This window comes from Chenopodium quinoa, unplaced genomic scaffold, assembly GCF_001683475.1.
Source record: "Chenopodium quinoa cultivar QQ74 unplaced genomic scaffold, ASM168347v1, whole genome shotgun sequence".
Taxonomy (NCBI): Eukaryota; Viridiplantae; Streptophyta; class Magnoliopsida; order Caryophyllales; family Amaranthaceae; genus Chenopodium; species Chenopodium quinoa.
The window spans coordinates 904,271-917,618 of NW_018742815.1; the positions used below are offsets into that span (position 1 = coordinate 904,271).

Consider the following 13,348-nt stretch of genomic DNA (forward strand, 5'->3'; position numbering starts at 1 on the left):
GAAATTCATGAAATTTTAAAATATAATGATGTCATATAAGTATTATGTGATGTGACTTGATTATAATGATGTCATAGAAGTATATTGAAGTGATATGACTTGACAATAATGATGTCATATGAATCTAATGTTGTCATATTTTGTAATTTTATGTATAATGATGTGGTGTTATAATATGATATGACTTGAAAATAGTGATGTTATAATATGATATGACTTGACAATAGTGATATCATAAGAGTATAATAATCTATAAGGAAATTGGTGTCATATAACCATAATATTAGGTGATGTCATAATAGTGATGTGACTTGACATTATGGCTTAGAATTGGAAAAGAACACATTTTATGGTGTAACTATGGATAATCATATTACTATTCACATGTGTGTTGGTTGATGTGATGTGATGTGATGTGTTGATTGATAATTTATAGATAATAATCATAGTACTATTCATGTTTGTAATCTAAATATTAAAAGTATATCTTATCTCATATTCCATCATTAATTAACACAAACCGTCCCTCATTCACCTACCATGTCCAGAGGGTCAATTGACACATTCCCAGTCAAATAATCCCAAACCTCGAAAAATGCGCAATAAGGGTAATATGAGATGTACCAAAGTGTCAAAAACCCATCCCCTACTATTTCAAACCTTTTCCCAATCTTCTGGGATTGTTTCAGCAACTTTCCTTTTTTTTTTTCCAATTATTGCATCCCCCCCCCCCCCGTATTTTCCATTTTCAGGGCCCACAAAAATTATTTTTTGGGGAAAAAAAATGGGTATGAGTTGTGTCCGCCAGATTGTTTGGTAAATAATTGTTACTCCCTCCGTTTTTAAATACTTACTCCACTTTCCTTTTTTTTGGTTATTTTTAAATACTTGCTCAATTTCCTTATTTGGAAAGTTTTTACAATATTTAATTCATTTATCTCACCTAGTAGACCCAACATAAATCATATTTTATTAATTTCATATTTTCTCTCCTCCAATTCTTTCTACTACTTTTGCTTTTTACAATTTCTTATCCTTTCGCCTATTCCACGAGTTATATACACTACTAGGTACTGAACTTTGCCAAATGTATCAATTAAGGTACTCAACTTCCATTTGTATCAAATAGAGTACTCTGACCTTGACTGGAGGTAACTTTTCAGTTGGCAACCTATTGTATTTGGTTTATTTGATTTATTTTTGGAAAATTTGCAAATTGCAGCCAATTAAAGTTCGTATTTTGCAAATTGCAGCCATTTAAATAAAAAATTGCAAATTGCAGCCTAAAAGTTCTTATAAATTGTAAATTGCAGCCCGATTCAACTTTTTCATCGGTTTACAAGTTGAAAAATCTTCGATTAAGGTTTTAGGGACCATTTTAGCCCTTAAGGATCCGAATTGAGCTCGGAATTAGCAAAAAAATAACGCAAGCATCTCGTTTTGCGTAACAAAAATGTATCGATTTATGGGAAACTGTAAATATGAGACACTTACTTTATTTTTTTGCTAATTCAGAGCTCAATTCGGGCCCTTAAAGACTAAAATGACCCCTAAAACCTTAATCGAAGATTTTTCAACTTGTAAACCGATGAAAAAGTTGAATCGGACTGCAATTTACAATTTATACAAACTTTTGGGCTGCAATCTGCAAAAAACTTTTTAAATGGCTTTAATTTGCAAAATACGAACTTTAAATGGCTACAATTTGCAAATTTTCCTTTTTTTTTAAAAAAAAATCATGGACGACAACTTTCTCTCTCTAGAATACTACTTTCATCCAACTTTCTCTCTCTTCTCTTCTCCTTCGTTCTTCAACCCCAATTCGGATTATATTATGGGGTTTTCTTATATAAAATTTTCATTAATTCGCCTCTATTATACAAATAATGTGGGAATTAATTTTCGAGAACAATTCGATTACTTGTTTGGGTTGTTCTTGTAGTTGCTGCTCTTGATAATTTTCCTTTTCTTCTTTTGGTCTGCAAATTTTTTATGAGTAATTTTCCAATTAATAAAACTTAATAATTATATAAAATTCTTGAAGAATGAGCATAATATTGTGGGAAAAGCACTAGAAAAAGGAGAAGAAAAAGAAGGTTGAAGATGGCAACAAAAATGGAGGAGAGAGAATAGATGATGATAATGTTCTAATTCCTCCTGCCAATTTATTAATGGTGGAATTATGGAAGATGGGCTTTACAGATTTGGGTTTCAAGGACCTTCAAATTTCGGCTTCCTCTAAACCCTAAGTCTTAAGTATGTCATGTAAGTTAATGATTTTTTATGGTTAATTATTGTTGTTTCCGTCTGGATCTGATTTCCCAAGAACTCGGACCTGAGATCCTGATACTCCTATCGGCAAGCCGAGAACCTACACAATGAGAAGAAGTTAGCTAACCCCGGAGTGGTCCGAGGATAACCACTCCGATGACAAAGTCAGAAAGTGTTCTAGAGAAGAAGATAAATATGAGAGAGAAAGTAGAGAGAGAGAGTAATTAATGCCCCCATAAATGAGGTCTTACCTACTATTTATAATGATCCACTTTGACAGGTGGCTCTCATCCATGCAAAGCCTCCTGCGCCAAGTGTCGAGCTTCTGTTGCCACGTGCCGAATTCCGACAAGCCGATATGCCTGCTTTCTGGTGCATATCGACGCCTTTTCACAATTATTCAGAGTTTGGTCACGTGCTTTTACAAGATATCGGTCCTACCTAGATATCATCCCATACAATTGTAATTTGGGGTTAATTAATATGTTATAATTATTAATGAGATTTTATTTCATTGTGTTATTATTAATTATTGTATTTAAATTTCAATGTTGCAAATATTTGTGTAACGAGCCATATATACCCAGAATTGCATGTGAAGTTTCTTGAATCACATAATATTCGATTGTGATTTAATGTTTTTGTATGGAGTATTAATTATGAATTTAAGTTTAGTAGGTCAAAGATGAGGGAAGGTTTTCAGAACAGACCTTCAATGGTGGGTGAAGCCTCTGTTTTTTTTATTTTTTTTTTATTTTTTAAGTATAACAGCTTCAATAGTTGCAACAAACATTTTTGAAGAAAAATTAAAATTTCAGTACCTTCCATTAATTGTGTCAGAATTTTTACTTTTCCTTTTTTTTTGGTTTGTTAACCGGTTGTTGTAGGTGGAAAAGTTTAGTACCCTCCCTTGAGTACCTTGCCTGATACAAATAGAAGTTGAGTACCTTAACTGATATATTTGACAAAGTTCAATACCTAGTAGTGTATATAACTCCCTATTCCACTATCTCTATATTTTATTATTTTCTCCAATTTCTCCTAAAACTCCACGCATGAATAAATAGAGCAAGTATTTAAAAACAGAAGGAGTACTTTGTAGTTTTTAGCAGTTTTAGTGTATAAAACTGCCTAAAAACTATAAAATCTTTCAAAAAACTCTAGGCCGATTTCTGGATCAAATGAAATATTTTAAACATCTCTTCAATAAAAACACTCCAAATAAAATTTTAAAACAATTAAACATTTCTTTTCTCCAAAAACCTCCTAATTAAACACATCCATAATTTTTACTTGTATTTTTGAATAAAAACACATTCATAATTAATTTTGTTGAAGTCTAGAATGAAGTAGTTGTACCTTAAAATTAGATGTCAAAACCTGAACCGACCCAAAAAACATTTATTTTAAATTTCGAGTTGCATTGATACAATACTTTAGAATGACTTAAATTTGAAATTAGATTCGACTCGACCTCAATGCAACCGACTCAGATACCCACATTTGACGCCTCTACTTAAATTGACTCATGGCTCTCGTATATATTCCAAGGATGTCCAAAGAAAAAGACCAACTTGGCTAATTACAATTCCTCTTTCTTATGCACCATTTGCCGCGCTCTATCTGTTTCCTCTGTTTCAAATTTCTGTAAAAAAAAGTTCCAAAAACCCTTTCTTCCTCAATCAAATTAACCCAAACCCCATAATTTTTTTTCATAAAACAAGAAATTTCAATGGCACCCACTTCATTTCGTAAAGCAATTGGAGTAGTAAAGGATCGAACAAGCATCAGTATTGCAAAAATGGCGAACAATGTTGATCCAGAACTTGATATCTTGATCGTCAAAGCAACAAATCACGACACCCATATCCCCAAAATCAGATACTTTTCTGAAATCTTGCGTAAAACAATGATTTCAAGAGATCTTGTTAAAGAATGTGTGTGTTTGATTTCGAAACGAATTGAGAAAACCCATGATTGGATTGTTGCGTTGAAGTGTTTGATTCTTGTTTATCGATTGATTGTTGATGGTGGGAGGAATTTTGTGAAGGAGATTGCTTGTGCTAATGCTAGTGGTAGAATGTTGAGTAATATGTGTGTTTTTAGAGATGAAGCGCATTCAAATTCTGGGGATTACTCTGATTTTGTGAGGAATTTTGGGATGTTTCTTGTAAAGAAAGTTGAGCTCATGGTGTTCGACGAAATGTGGCTGAGAAGAAAAGTGAATTCTTCTGATGATTTGAGGAGAATGGAAGAAAGGGAGAAGAAAATGGAGGAAAATCACTTGAGGGATGAGTTACTACTTGAGAAGGTGTTGAGTAGGATGGAGAGGTTACAAAGGTGTCTTCAACGAGTGCTTAATATTCGATGTTCGAGGTGCGTTAATGGGAAGTATAGAGAGCTACTGTTTCTTGCTCTTACTCCTGTGATTGAGGACAGTTTTGTTCTGTATGAAGATGTATCTGGTGGTCTGTCATTCTTGTCAGATTGTTTCTGGGAGATGGAGTATCTTAATTCTGTTAAGACTTATGGGACTTATGCTACTGTCGCGAAGCAGTTTGATGATCTTGCTGAGTTCTATGGTTGGTGTAAGGGTGTCGGGTTTGATAAGCCGTCTGATGAGTATCCTGAGGTTGAGAGCATTAGTGAAGAACTTCTAAGGTCAATGGAGGAGCTGGTCAAGAAAAGGATGAATGAAACGAAGAATTATAAAAAGAGTAGTTCGAAGATGGCAGAACTGATGAATAAGATGTCAGAGAACAATGTAAATGCTATGAATGGTTATGTTCAGGATTCTGATGCCATAGGAAAAGATATGGTGATCGTGAAGGTCAATAGTGATGCATCATCGGCTGAGGAGAAAGGCGAATGTATGGCATTGTCTTTGATCCACGAGGATCAAAACGACATAGTTATAAACCCGTGGGAAGAATTTTCTGATATTGTTGAATCACACATTGCTTCAGATTGGGAAACTTCAGCTGCTAATACCAATAATGAAGACTGGCAGATGGTTTTGGTGGCTTCAGCTGGTAATCTGACTGAGCAAAAGGTTAATTTTGGTGACAGTTTTGATGCTGTTATGCTAAATGACATGTATGATCAGGGTGTAGTAAAGCAGTTTACTGGTGGGAGTGCTAGCAGCCTCGCATTGCCTTGGCATGAGGAGAGAAGGACTACGGTTTTGGCATTACCGAGTACAGAAGGGTCAGTTCATATGGTAAATCAGGATCCATTCACAGCTTCTCTAGCAGTTCCGCCTCCTGCTTATGTTCAGATAGTGGAGCTGGAGAATAAGTTCCAATTGCTGCAACAAGAACAGAAGATTTGGGAGGAGTATGAGGCTAATGGGATGCAAGGTCAAGTCAGTCGTGTGCTTAGTGGATCCACCACAGACAATGCTACTCGTCTGCAGGAAAGGATGCCTCATTTGACATCGTCCAATGACTTGGGGCTGCTTTAAGTCTAACCCTTGGTGTAATGTAAGAAATACTGCCTTTAAAGAGAGTGCTTGAACACAAAAAAATGCCTCTTTTTTTGTCTAGTACATACATACTTCTTATACCATACAGATAGTCTAATCATAGTTGAGATGAATTCATACTTACAGTTGCGAAACAGTTAAGGGAAACACGGCACTAGTACAGATTTGATCTTTGTATACTCTATAGAAATGAAATAAAACATGATGTAATATCTTTTTCAGAAACTGCAATGTAGTAGCAAAGTGCCATTTGCATGTCATTTGTTTACTTCAATTAGTGCATCATTCTATCCTGTCTGCATATAAGAGATGATATTGTTGTTTTGGCACTCTTTTAAAAAATAATCCGAACTGTATTAAGTCAAAAGTTTAGTTACTGGTATATGAGAGCAATGATACTCAATAAATCAATTCGAGAACTTTGATAATTTATCTACAAGTACCATTCATAGACAAACAGCTACATGAAATTCAAGCTGGGAGAATTTATCTATAACTTTGTGTTTTCATTTTATGTTACTCCGTAGTCCATACCTAGCAAAAGATGCAAATGTACAAAGTCTACTAGACTGACATGTACGATTTATGAGTACTCCGTACAAATTAGTGTGAAAGTCTAATCGAGAAATACATTAAGTGACAAGTATCATTCTTTAGTACTTGTTATTAGGAAAAACTGGTAAAAATAATCCCAACTCTAATGTATTCGCTTTAAATAATACCAACTTTGGAGGTACGCCATGTGTTATACGGAGTACATTAGCAACCAGTTTATACAACCAACTAGTCAAAACAGGTACTCGTACTTCATAAAACCGTAATACAAATAGTTGCTCGTAACGAAGTACTATCAATTACGTGTAGCTACTAGTTTCGGAGTAATGACCAAACACAGCCATTGTCGATTTGAACATGTACAGACTACGAGTACTAACAAGTGTAAAAGTTAAACCGAGACATACATCAAGTAACACGTGTCATTCCTGGGTACTCGTACTAAGTTATAGATTAGCAACCAACGCGGGAAAACCCCATGAAAGAAAAGCAAAACCCCCGAAAAAACCCTTGGAAACATCTTCATTATTGACAATGTCATCAACCGTAATAGTCCTCGACAACGGCGGCGGAACCATAAAAATCGGCGTCGGAGGTGACCGGAATCCCACCTTAATCACCCCAAACTCCACCGCAAAATCACCATTTTCTCTCTCCTCCTCAAAAAAACTCCTCACTTCCGACGAAATCCTCTCCTCCGACCCCACCTCTCTCTCTCTTCGCCGCCCCATTGATCGCGGCTACCTCCTCAACCCCGACCTTCAACGCGACATCTGGGCCCACCTCTTCCGCTCTCTTCCTCTCCCATCCCCCCACGTGTCCTCCCTTCTTCTCACCCACCCCCTCTTTTCTCTCTCCTCCACGTCATCACCCCTCTTTGAGCTCGTCTTTGAGGACTTCAATTTCAGGTCTTTGTATGTTTCTGATTCGCCTTCTTTGGTTCATTTGTATGAAGCGAGTAGGAACCCAAACGGTGTCGTTTCGAAGACCCAGTGTAGTCTTGTTGTTGATTGTGGGTTTTCTTTCACTCATTGTGCTCCTGTTTTCCAGAATTTTACGCTTAATTATGGGGTTAAGAGGCTTGATTTAGGGGGTAAAGTTTTGACTAATTATTTGAAGGAATTGGTTTCTTATCGTACGATTAATGTTATGGATGAAACTTTGATTATGGATGATGTTAAGGAGAAGCTTTGCTTTGTTTCTCTTGATGTTCCTCGTGACTTGCAGATTGCTAGGTCAGTTTACTGAAATTCAATTCCCTTTTTTCAGTTTTCGAGTAACGGTGTCGTTTCGTGTACATTGTTGTTTGATTTCTAGAGCTATACATTGTTGATGGTATGTAATTATTTAATTTCTAATGCTATGAATTTATGATGACATGATAAATACTGGGGTTTGTGGATTTATTTGTTAGAGTTAGAAATTGGGGTATTCCTTGTTTTTTGAGGTAGAATTGCTGATGAAATGAATTGGATTTTTGGTGGAAGAAAAAATGAAATGGGTTTCGTTAGGTGGAGTGATATTTGCCTCTTTAATGACAACAGATTCGATTGCTCGGTTTTGCTTTTGCTGGAGTGGGTTGAGGAAGGTTGGTGATATACTGATATGTATGAAACAGCTTGTGTTTTAGAATAGAGTTGTAGCTGGTGGATAATGCTGGCTGTATAATTAGTTTTTCGGTCTAATGAGTTCATGAGATGATTGTGACTTGCAAGTGTTGAAGGGTGAGTAAAGAGGAAGTCAGATTAGTTTGCTGTTAACTGTGCTGTGTTCATTAGTGACAATTGTGATCAATTAGCTACATTGTTGCATAGGATCGTGTATTACGGTTGGATAGCTTGCAGATTCCATAAAGCATTAGCTTCTTGACTTTTGATGGAATTATGTTGATATGATTCAGGCATCAAGTTTGTGTGGAACTATGGGATTTCCTGTGGCTAAAGACTGACATTAAAACTTTCTTTCAGATAAATGTCTTAATTCCTTATTTTTGTCGTCTACAATTAAGCTTAATTTAGTACATGCCTCGGGCAACATGTTGATCTTGCAATATGGGAGAAAATATAATCTTGGTTTCTTTTTGCTCAATCTTTCTGTATATCTTCTTGATTGTGAATTTTTCTCTGATGCTATGTAATACTCCGTAGTTCGTATGACTTACCAAATTGATTGTTTTTTTTAGGAAGTCTGGCAAGGACAACCTTTTTAAATGTACATATGTCCTTCCTGATGGAATCATCCATACAAAAGGATTTGTAAAAGACATGAATGAAGCACAGAGGTATCAAACTCTGTATGACGGGGAACCAAAGTCTATGCCTAATAAGGAAAAGGCTATAGATTCCTCGGATGATGCAGAGGAGGATCCTGAGGACAGAAAAAAAGTTGATCCAACTAAAAATGTAAGGGAATAATCTCAGTTTGGTCGTGTCTAAAAATTTTAATCCCTTGCTTATAGTCTATTTGCTGGTTGCAGGAGTTCAACTTGACCAATGAGCGCTTCCTTGTCCCAGAGATGATTTTCCGCCCTGCAGATTTAGGTTTGTATACCTTTCATATTACTTTGAAAAAACTGACATAAGACATTTCAATGGTTTGTCCTGAAGTATGTACTGATAGTATTGTCGACAAATGGTTGAAGGATCGTTTGCAAGCTCAATCCCTTTTTATTTCAAGAAATGTTTAAAAGAATTGGTTTTGATCAATTTAATGCCTGTAAGAGAGAATGAAATGCAATTTTGAAGAGATAGGGTTGTCTTTTTATATTATTTATGTTCAAAGGAATCATTGTTGTTTATATGATGATAATTTGGAATTGGGTAGTATGTGTGTTATAGTGATTAAGGATGGGTCTCAGCTCTTAAGTTTCAAGCCCTCATGCTTTTTGGTTTTTGAATATGAAAACTTGATTGTAGGAACAGAACATTAATTGTCAACTGTTCTTGCAGGGATGAATCAAGCTGGATTAGCGGAGTGTATTGTTCGCTCTGTTAACTCTTGTAATCCTCATCTCCACCCTGTATTATATGAAAGGTTGTCACCGAAGTTCTGCAAAGCTCTTTGTTTTGTTAAATATTCTGAATATTGTATTTTGTTATATACTGTATTTTACTGCATTTTATGAACTTTGCTTTTCAATGCTGTGTTTCAGTATCATTTTGACTGGTGGAAGCACTTTATTCCCTCATTTTGCTGAGAGATTGTAAGCTTTGCCTCCTTGAACCATGCCTCTTATATTATCCATAATAGATTGAACACAGCCAGTTATTTATGTTGAAGATTTTTTCTTTCATTTCGTTGTAGGGAACAGGAGCTTCGACCATTAGTCCCTGATGATTACCAAGTGAAGATAACCACTCAAGAAGAGTAATTTTCTTTCTATTTTTAACAATCTCCTAGCACTAATATGCCTGGTTTATACTTAACTGATAGCATTCATCTTATCCAGTCCCATATTAGGTGTTTGGCGAGGTGGTTCACTTCTGGCATCTAGTCCTGATTTTGAGACAATGTGTGCCACCAAAGCCGAATATGAGGAGCAAGGATCTGCACGTTGTAGTAGAAGGTTCTTCCAGTGAAGCAAAGTGAACTAAGGGTGACTGGAGAGGCCCGGCCTCCACGCCTAACTCCACATCCCCAACATCTTCGTAGTTTGGTCCCTATAGAAAAGAATTTTAATCATTTAGTTCTGTCTCACTAGAAAAAAAATCTGTTCGTATGACTTTGCTCCAAGCTTGCTTTCCTTTCGGGGTTCGAAAAAGTGGGGAAAAAAAAGTTGAAAAGAGGTTGAATTCTTAAATGAAATACATTTTTTTTTTTGGTGATGTAGAAGAGGTTTAATGTTCAGTTATGGGTATTAATGTATTATCTTATACTGTATATAAAGTTTTGGTTGGAAAGTCATATGTATAGTCTTTTTTAGACACATACAGTTTTGGTTGGAAAATGTAGACTTCTTTTCTTTCTGGGCTTGAAAATGTCGAAAATAGTCTCAAAATTAAAGGCTATAATTAACACTTGTAGACCAATTTCAAAAATTGAAGGTGTGGAGTGTTCTTTGGGATCATGAAAGCTTGTTTGGAACCATATACTTACCTCTGATTTTTATACTTTGAAATAATTTATATTTCACAATCAAAGGTAGTACAATAGATAAACACGACTTTAAAGAGTAATACAAATCAACAACAATTTTGAAGTCCTGTGGGGCTTGCAAAGACGGTTCCAGGCTTCTAGCTCCTGAAACGGCCAACCACTGAACCAAGGTCTTGTGGGCTAGGGTGTGGTCTAAGGGACACACCCTAGCCTCTTTCCTATTTTGTGCCCAAAAAGTCTAAAATCATTTAAAATTAAAGGCTAATATTTACGACTTTTGAACCAATTTTGTAAGATTTCTCCAAAATTGATGAATTGAGCGCATGATGTCGAGGGTTGTATAAATTGGTTTTGGACCATATCAACCATAATAATTGCGTATTAGGTACGAGTATCTTATTTGTATTGAATTCAATACTAATAATAATATTGATTATTTGATTGTAATTACATGCTATTTAAATTTGTGACAAAGTTGTTTAATTTCCAATACACGTTAAATGAATGTAACAAATTTTCACATGTTTGTTTATTAATTAACATTGACTTCTTTTTTTTTTTTTTTAAACATCGGTGCATCATTTATGTCTAAAATACATGAGAAATTATTTAAGGAACAAATTAAAGTTGCATACAAAATTTTATGCTACCATTGACATAATGTTTCCCTTACAACTTACATACAACAAGTTGCAAACAAAATTTTGTAGCATCAATGGCCTACTAAAAGAGAGAACTATATAATCAATAAAAGAAAATAAAATAAAAATAAGAATAAACTATGTTACATAAAACTAGTAGCTAGCTAGCTAGTGGTTGACAAGAATTTAGATTTAGCTCTTACAAAAATACTACAGAGATTAAGTTTAAGGAACTGGATATGACTTATTTTTACACATACATTTATAAGCCATTGGACATGTCTCGGCTTCTTCTCTAGATGCACACACAAAGCTCACCATTACTAGCCTACATGGTGAGCATGAACCACAAGCATGAGAGCAATCGGGCAAGCTCGAGCCAGCGATTTCAACGGTGTCGGGTCCTGGCCCTCTAGGCTTCATTGCTGGTCTACCTCTTGTGTTCATGTTGCCTCTCATTCTTCCTTGTGCGGCTCGGTGACCGTTGCGATCTGTTTACACAGGAAAAAAAAAATTATATAAGTACATACGTAAGTAATAATAAATATATTATTCTAATACTAAGTATGTAGTATGTAGAAATTAAGTATATAAATTTATGATAAGTACGTATGTAATAACATGACCTATTTGACCTATATGTACTATAATTAACTATATCACTTTTAAATTTATATACCCTTTATGTTTAGGGAACATTAATTTAACTCGAAGTTTGTAGCACTTAATTTTGTTGAATTAGCTAATTTAATCAGCTTACTTGCAAAGTAATGATCGGAGAAGATCATACTATATATAATCACATACAAAATACCATGCTTCATAATAATTACATTATATAGTACAATTCAAATGAGTTATATAACAACTATATATATGTAAGTATAGGTTATTGTATAAAACATTAAATTAGCGTTGTATATACTTACAGAAACGAGGTCTAGTGATGTGTCTAGAAACGGTGATATTTGGCAAAACAAGGAGAACGATGAGAAGAACTACTAGAGCAATCGATCTCTTCATGATCTTCTTTCTTCAATAATCTTGTTCTACTCGATCTTGTACTTGTTACGTAGTCTCTTTTACTCAAACGTTAATCAATTCGATTCACTTTTATGTACGTACATATATAGTATGTAGCTTGATGTATGGTTGTGACAATAGAAAGTGAAGAATAGAGATTGAATATATATAAAGGGATTTATTATGAAGTGAAGAAGTGGTGACAATTGAAGCAAATCACACATAAAAAAAGTTGGTTAACTCAAGTTCACATGAAAGTATAGCAAAAGAGAAAATGAGTTCACAGAAAAACACCTCTACTAGCAAGAAATGTTCACACTTTTCAAACTAAACTTATTAACCTAATTTATATTCATTTTTCAAACTAAAATACATGCAGAGATACTTCTTTTTTACGTGATTTTCTGACTTGTACCATAAATATATATAATTGCTACATTTTTTGAAAATTTGAAAATATGTTATATGGATATAAATTTAAAATATAAGACTGCATAAGTAGTAAATAATGTGAATATATTGGATGGTTGTAATAAATATTTTGCAGGGGTGTTCTATTTATTGTGATTGCCATTATTATTTCTGCTTGCTTGGCAAATCAAAGAGCAAAGACATGATACTGCTTAATGGCTTTTTATTAAATTTATGGGTTTCCCTCCTTTTCCCTTATCTTGCTTCCCTCTCTTTTTCGATTTTGGTTTAAGTACGTACTCCCTCCATTTCCATATATTAGTAATTATACGTTATGCATGTACGGATAAATTAAGAAGTTGTTAATTATATCAATGAGGTCTTAGCCTAAGTTACATACAATCATCTCGTTCTCATTTTAGTTTAATTTGTTTCACTCTGCATGATCTACTTGTAAATAAGTTTGTGCGGTTGTGCCTACTAGTAAATTGGGATGGAAGGAATACTCGTAATATTCTCCAACACTATTACCACTACTAGAAAAAAGACTTATGGCAACAGCAATAATTCGTTACCATATGTCTTATTAATGTTGCCATATGCCTATAGCAACGGATTATAAACCGTTACCAATAGGTGTCGTTGCTAAAACTCTTCGGCAACAACTTTCATGCATTAGGCAACAGTTATTGTAAACTGTTGCTGTAAATAACTATGGCAGCGCTTTTCAGGTAGCACTTTTTAACTTATGCTAACACTTATTTAACAACTTTAGGCAACATTTTCAAAGTTAAAACAACAATTTTCGCTAATTTAAAGCAACACTTATTAGCTTGATACTAGTTGATGTTTAAAATTAAGGCAACAC

General features: G+C 34.7%; 3 protein-coding genes across 3 annotated transcripts; 2 read left to right on the forward strand and 1 right to left on the reverse strand.

Annotated features, from left to right (window-relative positions):
* The first annotated feature begins 3,561 nt into the window (after nucleotides 1-3,561).
* On the forward strand, nucleotides 3,562-5,904 carry LOC110725448 (putative clathrin assembly protein At2g25430). Its single transcript, XM_021904927.1, has one exon. The coding sequence runs from the start codon at nucleotides 4,004-4,006 to the stop codon at nucleotides 5,732-5,734; it is 1,731 nt and encodes a 576-aa protein (XP_021760619.1). The 5' UTR covers nucleotides 3,562-4,003; the 3' UTR covers nucleotides 5,735-5,904.
* A 630-nt stretch (nucleotides 5,905-6,534) lies between these two features.
* Nucleotides 6,535-10,213, forward strand: LOC110725607 (actin-related protein 6-like). The gene is made up of 7 exons (XM_021905075.1): nucleotides 6,535-7,545; nucleotides 8,493-8,712; nucleotides 8,787-8,850; nucleotides 9,259-9,343; nucleotides 9,462-9,512; nucleotides 9,614-9,676; nucleotides 9,759-10,213. The coding sequence occupies exons 1-7, from the start codon at nucleotides 6,668-6,670 to the stop codon at nucleotides 9,886-9,888; spliced, it is 1,491 nt and encodes a 496-aa protein (XP_021760767.1). The 5' UTR covers nucleotides 6,535-6,667; the 3' UTR covers nucleotides 9,889-10,213.
* Nucleotides 10,214-10,886: 673 nt separating this feature from the next.
* Nucleotides 10,887-12,357, reverse strand: LOC110725449 (protein EPIDERMAL PATTERNING FACTOR 1-like). Its single transcript, XM_021904928.1, has 2 exons — nucleotides 11,976-12,357; nucleotides 10,887-11,537 (listed from the first exon to the last, which is right to left on the reverse strand). Exons 1-2 carry the CDS (start codon nucleotides 12,067-12,069, stop codon nucleotides 11,272-11,274), a joined length of 360 nt encoding a protein of 119 aa, XP_021760620.1. The 5' UTR covers nucleotides 12,070-12,357; the 3' UTR covers nucleotides 10,887-11,271.
* Nucleotides 12,358-13,348: the final 991 nt, after the last annotated feature.

Excerpts from the sequence above, each read along its gene's own strand:
- LOC110725449 (XM_021904928.1), bottom strand. The coding sequence starts at position 12,069 with ATGAAGAGATCGATTGCTCTAGTAGTTCTTCTCATCGTTCTCCTTGTT. Across the intron at positions 11,538-11,975 it reads CATCACTAGACCTCGTTTCT|ATCGCAACGGTCACCGAGCC; the intron begins GTAAGTATATAC and ends CTGTGTAAACAG.
- LOC110725607 (XM_021905075.1), top strand. The coding sequence starts at position 6,668 with ATGTACAGACTACGAGTACTAACAAGTGTAAAAGTTAAACCGAGACAT. Across the intron at positions 8,851-9,258 it reads TTTCCGCCCTGCAGATTTAG|GGATGAATCAAGCTGGATTA; the intron begins GTTTGTATACCT and ends CTGTTCTTGCAG. Across the intron at positions 9,677-9,758 it reads AAGATAACCACTCAAGAAGA|TCCCATATTAGGTGTTTGGC; the intron begins GTAATTTTCTTT and ends CATCTTATCCAG.
- LOC110725448 (XM_021904927.1), top strand. The coding sequence starts at position 4,004 with ATGGCACCCACTTCATTTCGTAAAGCAATTGGAGTAGTAAAGGATCGA.